Here is a 15,987-nt window from a genome sequence, read left to right on the forward strand (position 1 = left end):
ACGTGACAGGAATGTCCCACTTTTCAGAAAGGCGGGGAGGTGCGGCATCCAGGTGCCCTCCCCAGGCTGAACCGTTGGGGCTGCCCTTCTCCACCCAAGGTGGGCACGTCCCTACCTCACTGGCCGAAGTTCTTGGAGGCCTCCACTCCCCTGGACCAGGTGCTGGTGACTCTGGCCAGCCCGGGGGCCCACACGTTCCCAAGCTGATTCCAGATGAGGCACGTGGGACCTTCTGGGAACCCGACAGAACCCTGAACGAGGCTGATGGCTCTTGCCAGCAAAAAGCAGCTCAAGCCTTGGCCACGTCTCCCTTGAGATGCCCCAGTGGCCTCCAGATCCTCAGGGCACTCGAGGTCTGTCCGATTTGACCCAGTTACTGCCGATGGGGAAAGGCTTTCTGATGAGGACCGTTCCTCCTTTCTTCCGCTCCCTACTTGCCACTGAAAGCTTTGGCCCAAATCAGGCAGCTGCTTTGAAGAGCCCACATTCAGAGTCACTCCAGGCACTTGGACCAAATGTCTGCAACATGACTTTTCTTTCCAGAGTCCACCCTGGATCGGGCCGTGGATTTGAGTGAATATGCAACGTGGGATCTTTGAACTAAAGTGATGGATACAGTGGCTGCTCCACATGGTATTGGGAAAGGCACACGGGAGCACAGACCCCCAAAAGAAACGTTCAAACCCCATGCATCTGTGGGCTCTGGAATCATATTGTCTTCTGGTCATAAATTTGGCCACTTCTACAGGATCTAGCAGGGAGAGTCCCACTACTTTTAGGGTCACTGACTTGCTGGTTATTTTTTTTTAAAGAGAGAATCTTAAATGTAATCTGTTATTTTTCCTCATACACTTTTCTATTTACTGCTGGAAGTCTTTAGTATCGATCTTGAGGTGCAAACATCAACAACATTTCCTTTTAAACAAAAATGTAATTTTTTGGTATCATACAACAGTTCGATTCTTCATACCCCATTCTAGGATGGTTCTATAAATTTGCTGAGAAAAAAATGGTAATGATGGTCACTGAGAACAACTACTTTTAAGTTAAAGACAACAATGACAAATGAAGATGTATGAGATGAATTACATCGAAAGCGCACTTGTGAAGAAGTGATATTTGCCTTGTTTGGGTTTTGTTAAACTTTAGGACCCTGTTTATCATACTTGTGTTCTGATTTGGAAAGTTAAGTAGGGCCTTCAGCATGGCAACATCAACTTGTTGGCTGTGAGGAAAATGATTTCTAAAGGGGTACCTGGGTTATAACGGTTATGGGCTGTATCTTCAGGGAATACAAGTCTGTGATCACAGAGAACACGGCACTTTCCATCATAATGTTCCTAGAACATCGTGCATTATCATTTTCAACCATATTCTCAAATTTACGTATAATCTTTTAGTAAAATTATATCCACGACGTGGTGAAATGATCACAGGATAGTTCTGTGTCTGTAGAAGTGACTGCAATAAGTTAGTGTGATGGACTAACACAAGTATTATAAACAGTTTTATTTTTCTTTACATGTACAATGTGTAAACATGGCTTATCGTCTGCATTTCATGATGGGATGTCACCATGAGAACGGATATATTGCACTTGGTCATGTCACACAAACGGGTACCATTCCATCAGACCCAGCCGCAAGCATCCCCCCTGCCCCCCGTCACACGACCTTCTTTGGAACAACGTGGACCAAACAGGGGTTCGTACACGTTCCCCACTTCGCATCAACAACTGATGTCAAATTTAGTTGTAGGTGAATTTGCTCACCAAGGGATGGTTTAGGCCAAGACTTTGGGGGATTTTAAGATAAAAATGAGTCTACAAAACATAAAGAAAATTAATCCAAATCCAGTGAGTACTTTGGTTTAGTCAGGATCAGGGAATCTGGGATCTAAAATCATTATTGTCTAATTTTATAATTTGTTGGTATATATTTTGTACAAGTTCAAGGAAATGAGATAAAACCCATCAGCTTCCAGGCGAGGCACACGTGAGTAGGTTGGCAAGCACGTATGCAGTCTACATTTCCCCATGTGAAGGAGTACACACCGAGTTTTCTGTGGTTATTCCTAAAGAACTGTTTGTCTTAATAATACATCATGTTTAAAGTCTAAAATGCCAATGCTTGCAAATACATTTGTCTTTAACATAGTATACTGAATATAGGAAGAAGCATCAGTATTGTATACTACTCAGGATTTAGGTATTTATTTAGGTAGAAAAAAATGTTTAGAATACTCTGGGGGAAATAGGATTCATTTATAGAAGAATATTTCAGGGAATTTTTTTTTTTTTTTTTTTTTTGCATTTTTCAAGGATATACATTCGTACTGATTTTTGCTTCCAAATATATTTTAAGGCTGTTTGGTAAAATATATACCAGATATGAGGTTCCATTTACAGGGTTTTGTCCTTACAGGGAATTCTTAACTACTCAGCTTTAAAAAAGTAAAACTTTGAAGCTAAACATGCTTTAATATCATCTGTGCTCCTACGAACCCCATGCTTCGTGAAATGTAGACTATGAGGAAAAAGAAAAGCTGCAGGCGTTAAGGCGCGCCCCAGCTGTGCGAGGACCTCACCGAAGGCTCTCATACATTATCAGGCTGCAGGGAGAGCTGGGTGCGTCTTAAAGTGCGAGTCAAGGTAGGAAAACAAAGTGCTATGGGGCAGGGTCTGTGCTGCTGGGCTGGGGGCACAGCACTCCTGGGGCCGCAGGGGACCCGGCTTTCGGGCGGAAACGCCGCGTCACCTGCTTTTACCTGGAGTCACAGCGAGGACTCTAGTATGGGGTCAAACGGATAAATCCACAGGCGCTTCCTCTGAAGTGATGTCTGAACAGACACACACACCGTCGGATTGGAACAACGGTCACGGCATCTAAATTTCATGAGACGAATGGGAAACCTTCCGTTAGAGACCTTCCTATTTTTCTCTGGTGCCAATCAGAACCACGAAAACGAAGGACTTTTGCTGAAGTCCACAGCTGGAAATCACAATGTGCCCTTTTTCTTTTTGTTTAAAACAGGCAAGAAATATATTCTTGACTTTAGCCATACTGCATAGGACAAGAGAATTCTGGAAAAATACAAATGTAAACTACGTTTCTTCTTTACCGTTTTAACTGAGAGATACTTACCACTCACATTCATGTTTCTTAAACTTTTTACAACATCACAACTGTCATTTTAAACAAGCAAACTTTTTTTGTTTTGTTTTGTTTTTTAAGGATACCCTGGAAAGTCAACTGACAGAGCATTTGAGAATATATATACATCTATAAAAAAAAATCACATGGTGCATAAAGGGTGAAACTTAAAGACAGAACCATGTGTGACATCTTAAGTTACAAAGGAATAAAAAATAAATGACTCTTTTATCTGAGTGAGGACAACTCTTTGCCCTTTCTACTCCTGCTACAGAAGTGCCAGCCTTTCTTAAGACTCTGCTCTGTTTCCATCTGTCTCTCCCTGTGTGAATGAACATTCAGCTGACTTTCTGATTGTGTAGATGCTGCGCTGAATATCTGTGGCGAGGGCAGACTTCTCACCCCCCAGGTTTCTGGAGAAGCACATGGCGGGGAGCTTGGTGGCTGGAGAGATGACTTCTCATCACCATAGACTTGGCACAGAGAACCACGTGAGGGGTCAGCTGGGTTCAGGGCACGGTGACCCCAGGCCACGGGTGGGGTCTTTCTTTCCTGCACTCAAGCTGTAGCACCTTCCTCTTGGGTGTCTAATGCCTCGAGTGAGTGGTGAGATGCACCCATTCATAGTTTTTTTGTTATTCTTGCCTCTAATATCACACAATTTATAAAAATATAAATAACAAAGTGTGAACTGGGTTCCATCTCGAGAGGTGTTCCTCGTCCCCCTCTGAGAACAGAGTGGGTAGGTCAGGTGTCCCCATGCCTCTCCGTCCCTGCTGACGGGAAGCCAGGCCATCCGGGGAGAAGTCGTCGTGGCCGTGAGCTCGCAAACCGTGGACGTCAGGGTGTTCCAGGGTGTTTATGGCACAAACACAACAGCCGGGGCGAGCTCGCTGGAGGAGTGACACAGGAGTGACCAGGGATGTGATGCATGGCACGGGTGATGGGGAGAAGGGGAGGCAGGGGCGGGCCCGGAGCCCTAGAGCCGGGTCTGGGCCTCGGGGATGTAGATCTCGATGCTGTCGGCCCGCTCGCTGGCCGAGCTCTGGCGGAAGGACGCTGCCCTCTTGGCTGCCGCCAGACGCCTCCGGGCCTCCTGGCGCTGTCTGTCCGGCAGGTCCAGAGACTTCTCTCTGGTGATGGGAAGTTTCCCTTTGGGGGGCTTCTTTGGTATTGGAGGGGGGACCTTTCTTTCCTCCTGAAAAGCATCACAAGTCAAAATTGGGGGAGTCAGAGGAGCCCGGCCGTCCCCCCCGCCGCTCACAGCCCCGCGCCCACCCGATGCCGGCGTGACCCTGCCCGGGGTGGGCCTGCTGCGCCTGCCCCCAGATCCCCTGGGCGGGAAGTGTTTACACACGAGGACATCCATCCTGCACGTGCGCGTGGGACGCCGCCCTAGTCTTAGAGTTATTTTGACCCTGTTGCTGGGTGAACACTTGGCAAGCGCTCACAGGCTCACGTTCTTGAGTTTCCCAGGGGTCTCGGAAGATGCCGCTTGACAGCCCTGTCCTACGCGACAGTCTTTTCAACAAGACTCCAAGGTCCAAGGACATGGAAACCTTCTCACAGGGTGTCCCAGGGAACTGATGTCCAAATTCTCTACTATGGGCCTTAAGCCCTTTGACATGAACTACATATGATGTTTCGCTTACTTGGTAAAAGGATGCAAATAACTATTTCTGACCCTTAGCTCGTGTTCTCAAACAAGTCACCCCAAGATACGTGTATGCCTCTTCCAGAAAGAGAAATGGCACAATTCTGCAGCAAAACAACACACAATGCTTGCAAGGGTCCTGGTGGAAGGTTTGTGTCCCACACTGTGTTCTCTGTTTGCTGTGGCCCCTCGCTAACAAGGCTGGACCTTCCCAGTGGATGGAGGGCGGGAACTCAGCAAGCAGTATCCTTGTCAGGAAAGGGGATGTTACATACGGGGCCCGGATGCTGCCTTTTCTGAGAAGATAGTTGTTGAGGGCGGCACCCACTCCTCTGTCTCTTTCCCTTCAGCCTCCAAAAGAATCCGAAGGGCACCAGATGGGCCCGGGCTTGGACACTAGCGCAGGTTCAGGTGAACACATGGCAGAATCCTGATGTTGTGTGCTATTGTTTTTGGCAGGAAGATCGTTTTGGTGTCTGAAACTTTGTTCCCATGACTTATTTTAAAATGACTTGGACCAGAAGCAACGTCCCTCCTGGCTTTTTGGCAGGGATACAATCAGGGGTAATTAATTTGTGAAGACTTCCAGCTATTTCAAAATTTAACTCCTGCCTTAAGTGCTTGACTGTGATTATCTATCTCTCTCCTCTCCTTTCGCAGCCTCTGAAATATGGGACTGTAAGAAATCAACCATTCTTGTGAGTCTCCGTTTTCAAGAGGCTTACAGGCGTCCTGCAGTGGAAGGGGTGGGGGCAGGTGGCCGAGCAGATCTATGAGGCAGAGGGTCAGGACTTGTGTCCCGAGTGCAGGACACGGAGCCTTGGCCGCGTTCAAGGGCTGCTCGCCTTCTGGACGGGGTGCTGTACCCTCAGCAGGAACCGTGTTCATTTTGAGGACTACTCTCTGTGTACAGTTGAGGTGGAAGGGATTATATTAGCTGTCAATTACCGAAGAATGAAAAATAGGGAGGATTTTTGCATATCATCAGACTAGTTTAATAAGTTGTATTTTTAGTGATTTCTTCGAAGAACTTTTTCATTTGGAATCATTACTTATGATTTCCTTCACTTCAAAAGCAAACCATAGATTTCCTGGACTTGCTTATGTACAACCTGGTGGTTTGTGGGACCCTCGGCCCCGTTATCTGTGGTGAGGACTTTGTCAGCCGCCTGCAATGGAGCTATGGCCTCCAGCCTGGAGCCCCACAACGATGGTGGGCAGCACGTTTCTGGGAAAATGGGTGATGACGATGCTTTCATTCTAACTATCTAGATATACACCCTGAACTACATATTAAACACCACTGTCCCAAAGTATGTTGGATTTTCTTTATCATTTTAATTGATAATGTCTGTCCAGAAAAATCAGATTATGATTACGTAGAACTTCTCTAAAATGTGTTAGGAAGTCAATGTCGTTATAGCTAATTCACACTTATCTATTAGCCCCAGTAAAGATGATCTCTAAAGGGAAGAGGTGAAACCACAGGTTCAAACTTAATGGACATTTTCAGCCTATTTCAGGGCCAGGAAGTTTACATCCTCAAATTGTTCAGGCAAGTTTAAAGGGTTCCTTGTCTTCAACTGCAGATGTGCAACTGGAAAGTTTATCTCCACAGGAGGCATTGTAACTGAACTGAAACTTCCCCGGTGGGAAACCATCTCAGTACAGTACAAACAGAGGTTTGATGGCGATAACGCAGAGGACAGACCCTACCGGAAACCAGACTGCGGCGGACAACGTGATTTTTGTTGGTGTCTTCCGGGAATTGTCAGCAAGAAAGGGACTCACTACACATGCTGACGACTTTAGCTCCACCCCGATCACGCACACATGGGTTTATCCCTGAAAATCGGATCCCGTACTGTTAATCAAAGACCGAGACACACATAATAACGTGGCATTTGGAGGAGGTGGCCTGGACGCCGGGAGGTGGCAGCGGCAGGTGGGGGGTTACCTTCCTCTCCGGGGACGCCACCTCCTTCCAGTTGCTGAGCTTCAGCTGGTGCAGCTCGTCGAACTTCATGCTGACGTCCTGGACGGACAGCTGCAGCATGTCCCAGTACCCGGCCAGGTCCTGGGAGGTGGGCCTGGGCATGGCGCTGGGGTCCTGCCGACACACACGCGCAGTTAGAGCTGCTGAGACCTCGGGGGGTGGGGGCGGGGCTGCTCTTCCCAAGGAAGCGGGTTAGGGAGAAGCCCCACGAGTTCAGAATCGGGTGCAGATATTCCCGAGGGCCCACGAGGATTCAGGGACAGTTCCCTTAAGTATTTGCTGACAGTTAAAAAGTCTGAAAAGGCTACATTCTGTATGATTCCAACTCTAGGACCTGCTGGAAAAGGCAAAACTATGGAGATAGTAAAAGACCAGTGGCCATGGGGGTTGAGGGGAGGAGGGGAGAACAGGCAGAGCACCGCGGATTTTTAGGGCAGTGAACCTACTCTGTGGGATGCTGTAATGGTGGATAGGTGTCATGATCACTTTGTTCAAACCCGTAGAATGTCCAACACCGAGAGTGAGCCCTGATGAGAACCACGGACTCTGGGTGGTGACGTGTCACTGGAGGTCCATCAGTTGTAATAAAGGACCATCTGGTGGGGGTGCTGATGGTGGGGAAGCTGTGGTGTGTGCGGGCAGGGGGGTGTGTGGGATTTTTCTCTGTATTTTTCTGTATTTTCACTCAATTCTGTTGTGAACCTAAAACTGCTCTAAAAAATAAAGTCTATTAACCTGATTAAGAAAATGGGCAGAGGATCTGTCTTCCAAGGAAGACATACAGATGGCCAACAGGTGCATGAAAAGATGCCCAACATCACTAATCATCAGGGAAATGCAAACTGAAACCATAATGAGATGTCACCACACACTTGTCAGAACAGCTACCAACGAAAAGACAAGAGATAACAAGGTTAGTGAGGATGTGGAGAAAAGGAAACCCTTGTGCACCGCTGGTGGAAATGTAAAGCCGTGATGGAAAACAGTATGGAGTTTCATCAAAAAATTAAAAATAGAACTAGCACACAATCCAGCAGTTCCACGTCTGGGTATTATGTGAAGAAAACAAGAACACTAATTCAAAAAGATATATGCACTCCAACGTTCATAGCAGCATTATTTATCAATACAATAGCCAAGACGTGGAAACAACCTAAATGTCCATCAACAGACAGATGAATGGATAAAGAAGATATATATATACACAGTGGAATACTCAGCTATAAAAAAGAATGAAATCTTGCCATTTGAAACAACATGTAAGTCAGACAGAAAAAGAAAGATACTGTATGATTTAACCGTTATGTGGAATCTAAAACTCAAAACGAGTGAACAAAAATCAAAATGAGTGAAATAGAGTCATAGATACAGAGAAGAAACGGCTGGTTGCAGAGGGAAGGGGGTGGGGGGAAGAGAGAAATAGGTGAGGGAGATTAAGGGCTACAAGCTTCCAGTTGCAAAATAAATGAAATGTACAGTGTGGGGAATATAGTCAATAATTATGTAATACCTTTGTGTGGTGACGTATCGTAACTAGACTTACTGTGGTGATCAGCTTGAAACATCAAATCACTATGTTGTGTAACAGGAACTAACAGTGTTGTAGGTCAGTTGCATTTCAAAAACAAACAAACAAAGAAACAAACTCTTAGAAAAAGAGATGAGACTTGTGGTTACTGGAGATGGGGTGGGGAGTGGCGGAAGGGGGTCAAAAGGTACAAACTTCCAGTTACAGGATAAACAGGTGCTAGGGATGCGATACCCAACATGATAAATACCACCAATACTGCTGTGTGTTATACAGGTAAGCTGTTAAGACAGTAAATCCTAAAAGTTCTCATCGCAAGGAAAAACATATTTTTTCTATTTCTTTACCTTTGTACCCATAGGAGGTGATGGATGTTCACTAAGCTTATAGTGATAATTATTTCATGATGTATGTAAGTCACATCATTATGTGGTACCCCTTACATTTACTCAGTGCTGTATGTTAATTATATCACAATACAACTGGAGGAAATGAGAAGAAGAAAAATAAAGTCTACTGAAGAATACACGTGTAGTTACATTCCTTCGCTGTTTCATTTTGAAAACGCTTTCTTGGAACCTGGGGATGGTGGCACATGTTAAGGCTCCAGCCGCTTGACAGTTTGTGCAGCAGCAGGCCCCATGGTTCTGGTCGCCTGTGGGGTTACTGGGAAGCTGGTGCCCGGGAAGGGTCTGCAGTGGTGCTGGTGGTCATGGGCGCTGGGGAGATGGGCCTGGAGCCATGGCCGTTTCTGTTTGTTCTCTGAGCGGTCTCAGCCCTGCTTCTAAAGGTCAGGGACGCCCTACAAATGTACCATGTATATTTCGTCGCTCCCACGCAGAGGGAGGGCAGGCACGTCGATCTCCTGAAGGGACAGAACTGTCTCGGGGACAGGTCCCCACCCTTGGAAGGTGCAGGTGATGCCACGGAGCGGCACACGGGCAGCCAAGGGCGCATGTGGCCCCAAGGTGGGTTTGCTTCTGCACACGGCGCCTGATGTATGTGTAGTTTCAATGAGTTGTCTCTACTTAAAGCTGGGTGACTCCACAAGAGCAGAGGGCCAGCGGCCTGGCCACGCCCCCAGCACCCAGCGCTGGCTGGTGACCACAGCCCTGAGTTCCCCGGGCCACATGACCTGCCTGCAGGCACCTGAGTTTGCCAACCTCGGGTTAAGGGTGTGGATTTTTCTGGGTGTGGTTCCCTTGATTCAGTGTGGGGCTATCTCAGGTTAAACAGACAGAGAAATTTCTGATAGGTAAACATTTATCTGAATTTGCTTAAAATGTGCCATTTCCGGCTTGTTTATAAGTCCTTCCCATGAAGCACATCAGGAACTTCTATTTGGTTGGGTTTAAACTTCCTTTAACCTTTGTCTTAGTCCATCTGGGCTGAGAGAACAAGAAAACCACAGACCGGGGGCTTATGAACAGCACAGTCTACTTCTCCCAGTGCTGGAGGCTGGACGTCCAAGGTCAAGGTGCTGGCAGATCCTGTGTCGGGTGAGGACCCCCTTCCTGGTTCACAGACGGCGTCTTCTCTCTTGTGTCCTCACGTGGAGGAAGGGCTGGAGTCTCTCTGGGGTCTCTGTTATGAGGGCACTGATCCCAGCATGGGGGCCCCACCCTCATGACCTCATCATGTGAATGTTGGGGGACACAGACATTCAGTCCTGGTTCCACATCCACATCCACAAGCTCACTCTTTGAGCCCCATCCGTTCTGCCGACACAGCCAGATGGCAGCTGTGCTGACCTGAGGGCAGAGGGTAAGAACTACTGTCCAAGCAACTTGCACAAAACGCCCTCATTTTCTCCTTCTCCGTCTGGAGTGAAAGTTGCAACCTGGGGCCATTGTCTGCGGTTTGAAGCCCGTTCTCCATTGAGCCACCAGGAGGCGACCTGGGCATGTGGATCGAGGAGCCCAATGGGCAGATGCAGGGTCAGGTGCAGGTGCAGGTGCAGGTGCAGGTGCAGGGTCATGGGCAGGTTCAGGGTCAGGGTCAGGGTCAGGGTGGGTTCACGGGCAGGGGCAGGGTCAGGTGCAGGGTCAGAGTCAGGGGAAGGTTCAGGTGCAGGGTCAGGGACAGGTGCAGGTTCAGGTGCAAGGTCAGGTGCAGGCCCAGGGGCAGGGGCAGGAGGGTTCATCCAGTCGCCTGGGTTGTCACGTACTTGCCTGTCTGAGCTCAGCCACTGCTTGTGAAGAAAAGCAGAGCGAAGGTCTTGCCTCCGGGGCCGTGTTCTGCAGGTGATGGGGACGCACAGGGGCTCCCTGGACAGTCGGGGCTGGGGGGGGGACTCCTCCCCCCAAAGGCGGGTCCTCAGCTGCTCTTCTGGAAGATGACACAAGTACAACGTCCTCTCCCGCAGGTGCAGGCGTGACGGGGCCTGAACGTGTCCGAGGGATGGAACGGGTCCCCAGGTGGGACTTCAGGCCCTGGTCCTGCCCCACGGCTGTGCTGAGGCTCATGTCGCCCGAAAGTGGACTCTGTGGTCACCTGCCCTCCCCGCTGGGCCGGCGAAACCTTTGTCCTCTGGGCTCCCAGGGAGCAGAGGCCGTGGCGTTGGTGGAACTGGGCACGGCCAGGGTCTGGCTCTGTGCAGGAGGTGGCTGCATCTGTGTCCACTGGACATTCAGACGCCCGATCTGCTTGTAAATCTCATTTTTTCATGTCAGTGGTGAGCCAGGCCGGTCCCCTCCCCCAGCAACGTGTACAGAGCCATCCGTCCTTGCTAACCGCAGGCCGTGGGGTCCAGGTGGGATGTGGGCTCTGAGGCTCCATGTTCCGGAACATTCTCTGGGAGCTGTGTGTCCTGAGAAGGGCTGAGAAGAGACCGTGGGTCGTGTTCAAGTGCACTGTTAGACCGGCCGGTCTGAGCGTGACTCCATTTCTCCCTGTTCTGGGGTGCTGAGCCGCTGGCCCGAGAGGCACTGGTATCGACCCGCCAGCTTCAAGGGCGGGTCCTGCCCGGTGTCGTCCATCCTAAACAGCTGGTGGGCTCTTGACGTATCTCCTGGGGCCATTTTTTGACTGAAAACTAGTCACCGGCCTAAAGCCGCAAAGTGTGGGCAGAGTGTGGCTTTGCTGAGCAAGGCCTCCGCTCGTACTGTCAGCATTTCAGCATCTCTGCTGACAGGCCTGCTTAGGGCCCCAACCTGACCTCCTCCAACAAATGCTCCAGACTCTTTTGGTCTAATCCTAGACGGAGGTCAAAAGAAAAGGAAGCCGTCACGCCAGACTTTTTAAGGTTAACACAAAACGCAATCTGACATGTGTAAGACGGATCAAAACTATTAGGGTGGATAATTTTTAAGTCTAATATCAGCTGCTTCTGGCAGAGAAGACATGCAGATTTTATAAGCTTGAATAATGCGCCTCTGCTGAGTGTAGGGTCCTGAAGATGGGGATGACCCTCCCCACCAGACTCGGTGGAATACGGACCATGCTCTCCAACGGCCTAAATCAATTGCTTAAAGATGATCATTCAATACACATGACGGAGGATACTAGAACATGCCCAGTAAACATGATAACTGAATGTTTCCACAGCTGTATGTTTCTTTCAGGGACTCTAAACCTGCCTGTTTCCCCTTTTAAATGTTGATTATAACTTCATGTCATAGGCAACCAGGTGGTAACTCTTCAAATTTCATGATGAACTTGAATGGGATTAATTGGAAAATATTTGAGAAAACATACTTTTTAATGATCCTGATTAAAAGGGATAAATTGGCAACTCTGACGTGCTATGCTGCCTTTGATGTGGAAGAACATTCTGTAAATCCACACGCCTCCTTGTAAATTTAAAAACAGAACAAAACAAAATCAAATCACCTTGAACCATTGCTATGGGAGACCTTGCAGAGACCTACTTGTGTTTTAATGAAAATGTTTGGTCTGAAAGAAGTCAGTGTATGGATTATAAATAAAAGAACCTGGAAAGTAATGTGATTACTGTTTAGTTATTTCTCCAAATAATATCAAGTGAATATTTTCTTTAGTCAGATAAGGAAAAGTGTGTATGTAACAATATATACTTATATTTATTTATACACAGTATAGTATACATATAAGTATACATATAGGTAAGAGTGTCCCCTTGATTTTCAGGAAGATCAGAACCAAGTTTAATGCCAACCGTATTACCTAATTTAGTCCATGGTATTTCTGTTCACTCCTGACTGTAACATATAAAGCGCAAATTATCTCTAAAATCTCTTCCTAATCTCTTGCACTGTGGTTGTTTACATGTTTCTATTCAAGCCACCTCCTAGCACCGTCCTCACTGTGACATCCACCGTGACAGTGATTTATGCTTCCCCTCCTTCCTGAGGTCCCCTGGGGGACAGCCGGGTGGCAGAGGACACCCCTCACGGCTGGGGAAACACCTGTCTCCTTCCCACCCCTGCCCCTCCCCTGCCCACACCCCCGATCCCTCTCTGCTTTGGCTGCACTTTTAAATCACCCCCAAAGCTGGGAGTGTCCCTCTACTCATTCACCAGGCTGCACCTGTGCAGGGGTCTTTTAACAGGCAGGAAGGCGGTGAGCACAGAAAGAACAGATGTTCAGCTTGGTTACAAGGGGCCGAGGTTACCTGAGGATCCACTTACCATGTTCTGTTGGCAAAGCCAGTAAAACTGCTGGAATTTCTGCGACATCAGAAGCTGGGCGCTCCCAACAGCACTCCTGATTTTCCCAAGAACTGTTAAAAAAAAAAAAAAAAACAGGTTTAAAACTGGGTCAATTAAAAAACAAAAGCAAAAGCATCACACAAAGGGGATATGACCCAAAGAGCAAAAACTATTATTCTATCATCTCTGTTACTGGAGGTGAAACTGTTGAGTTTATTATGGCCACGGGCTGAACTGTCTTTCTGTCTACTCCATTCCTGAGCATGAAGGAAATTCAAAGACGACCTGTCATACAGAGTGAAGTAAGTCAGAAAGAGGAAAACAAATACCGTATGCTAACACGTATATATGGAATCTAAGGAAAAAAAAAAAAAGGTCATGAAGAACCTAGTGGCAAGACGGGAATAAAGACACAGACCTACTAGAGAATGGACTTGAGGACACGGGGAGGGGGAAGGGTAAGCTGTGACAAAGTGAGAGAGTGGCATGGACATATGTACACTACCAAACGTAAAATAGATAGCTAGTGGGAAGCAGCCGCATAGCACAGGGAGATCAGCTCGGTGCTTTGTGACCACCTAGAGGGGTGGGATAGGGAGGGTGGGAGGGAGGGAGACGCAAGAGGGAAGAGATATGGGAACATATGTATGTGTATAACTGATTCACTTTGTTATAAAGCAGAAACTAACACATCATTGTAAAGCAATTATACTCCACTAAAGATGTTAAAAAAAAAAAAAAATGACCAAATGCCAGCTACTAGGATACTTCAGTGTTGGGGGAAATTTAGCTTGGAAAGCTACTACTAACACCACCAAGCCCTTCGGGGGTCAGCAGGGTGACCAGTTCCCCCGACCTGCTCACATCACCATCCGCTGACCCGTGGAAGCGTCACATTCGGTGGTAGTGAGAACATCCAGCTTTGGGGTACCCTGTGGGCTAGCTCACCAGCGCTTTCAGGGCATAGGAAGTGTCAGTTTAATCCAGAAATGATTTGTAAGTTGTAAGACTTTAATCAAATAGCACTTAAAAAATGTAAATAATATAGTTTTGTCAGTGGAAAGGATTTAACCAATTACCCGATAGCTATGACAACTTTGGGATTTGCACTGGGCAGATAAAAGACTTTGGGCATGAAATTTCTGGGAAAAACCCACAGCTGCTACCTCCAGGGGCCTCCATACTTCCCATCTTTCTGCCCCAATCCTTCCTTAGCCTGTATAAACGTCATCATTATTTTGGAAATAATAGCTTTGGTGGATCCCAGCTCCCATAATTCTCAAAAGCATGTAGGAATCTGTAGGAAAACATTTCTGGCGACTATACCCAGGCCCACTTATCTCTGATGTTTTGTCCATAAGCAACAATTCCCAGCTATTTCACTGAGCTTACACAGCATCTTCCTCTGATGGCCAGAAGCATCTTCTCTTCTGGGTCCCCCTCGAGACTCTGTGCAGAACACAGATAACAACCAGCCACACGGACCCCCTGAAACTCAAAGTCGGGCCAGTTTGCTAGTCTGGTCATTCCCTCAGGCTTTCAAGAGAGCAGGGCAAGCTTGTCTCCAGTGCCCTGCGGGCAAGCCTTCAGGAAAAGGGGGGTTTTAGCCTGGAGGTTCGTCCATCATGAAGCAGAGACACAGCCATCACCACTAACAGGCTATTTAAGTACTTACTCTGGACGGAATGCTTACGTCCTTGAGGTTTTATCTGGAGAAGAGCCCACAAAGGCCAGCCCCATCAGCACGTGAGTCACCTGGGGGTCTGGTTACAGGCAGATTCTGACTCAGGGGGTCTGGGGTGGCGCCTGAGACCTGGCATTTCCACAGAGGCGTAGCCTGAGTCCAGAGAAGTAAACTCAATTTCGTTACCTTTCTCCCCAATTTCCCAAACATCAGTAATTTTGACAGGCAGCCTTCAATAAAATGACTTGAGACATTTAACGTGCTTTAGAAACTGGCATCAAAGACTGATCCCTGAGCCTGGCCACACAGCTGCTGAGACCCTGTTCCTTGGCTTCCCTCGAAGGGAACGGAGTCACAGACACTGTTGGGAAGGGCCTTGATACCACGTAACCAAGTGTCACGTGTTGGAACTGATGTCCCAGAAATAAACCCATTGCTCTGAGGGGTGCTGAGGACACATCCTAATGTAACAGAAATCAGCCACACAACAGAAGGGATAGCACAGCCTTCATTTTTACAGGGTGAGGATCTGGGCCTACAGACAACGTGTTCGTAACTTGATGCTCTCCTGGGGAAGTTAATGGCCTGAAACACTTCTTAGTTTGCCTGTGTTTTCTTACTTGTCCAGATTGTTGTTCCCCAACGTCTTATTATGGCAAATTTCACACACAGAAAACTTGAAAGAAAGTATCACAAGCACCTCCACCCCATCCCTTAGAATCACCAATCTCGGAGCGTGTTTATTTTCCTGACCCACTTGGATAAGCTGTGGCCAGAGCCCCATCTGCCATCATCCTGTATGACCACAGCGCCATGACCGCTCCTAAGAGATGAGGAGTTCCCTAATATCATCCAATTCTAGCTTGCTCCTAAAATATGAAGAAGAGTTAAAAATGTAACTTTTAATACAAGTGAGTTAGCTGGATAACACTCTGGCATCCTTTCAGACTTAAAAAAAAAATGTCTTGTCAGCATCTTGACACCTGGGCCCTCGTGTCTCCTACCAATCCACTGCGAGAGGGGCTTACTACCCGAGACCCCCCCATTCCGCCCACCTCCTCTGTCTGCTTTGCCTGCAGCCTGGCAGGAGGGCAGTGGGGTTGGAGCACCTCCTGGAAGGGCCGAAAATACTTCCTGATTTGTTCCCAGTTTGATTCCCCAAACTGAATATGTTTCTGCAGCTCTGGTCCCACTGCTGCTGAGTGGAAGAGTTAGCTTTGTTTTTGAAAAGTTGAATTTTCACTTGTAAACCCCTATAACTTGCATGACGGATGAAAACCTTTCAAGAGACCTGTTTTAACCAAGCTGTCACTGCAGGAATATATAGAAGTGACTCATGTATAAG

At 47.7% G+C, this 15,987-nt stretch overlaps 1 protein-coding gene across 1 annotated transcript in view; it reads right to left on the minus strand.

Moving 5' to 3' along the window:
* Window positions 1-4,131: 4,131 nt before the first annotated feature.
* The window catches only part of DLGAP2 (DLG associated protein 2), a 95,678-nt gene continuing 83,822 nt past the window's right edge, over window positions 4,132-15,987 (minus strand). Inside the window, exons 9-11 of the mRNA XM_061177581.1 lie at window positions 12,938-13,029; window positions 6,764-6,916; window positions 4,132-4,350 (exon numbers count right to left, since the gene is read on the minus strand). Of these exons, the coding sequence (XP_061033564.1) occupies window positions 4,132-4,350; window positions 6,764-6,916; window positions 12,938-13,029 (464 nt within the window). The remainder of the gene's footprint in view (window positions 4,351-6,763; window positions 6,917-12,937; window positions 13,030-15,987) is intronic.

Source organism: Eubalaena glacialis, chromosome 20 (genome assembly GCF_028564815.1).
Source record: "Eubalaena glacialis isolate mEubGla1 chromosome 20, mEubGla1.1.hap2.+ XY, whole genome shotgun sequence".
NCBI classification, from domain to species: Eukaryota; Metazoa; Chordata; class Mammalia; order Artiodactyla; family Balaenidae; genus Eubalaena; species Eubalaena glacialis.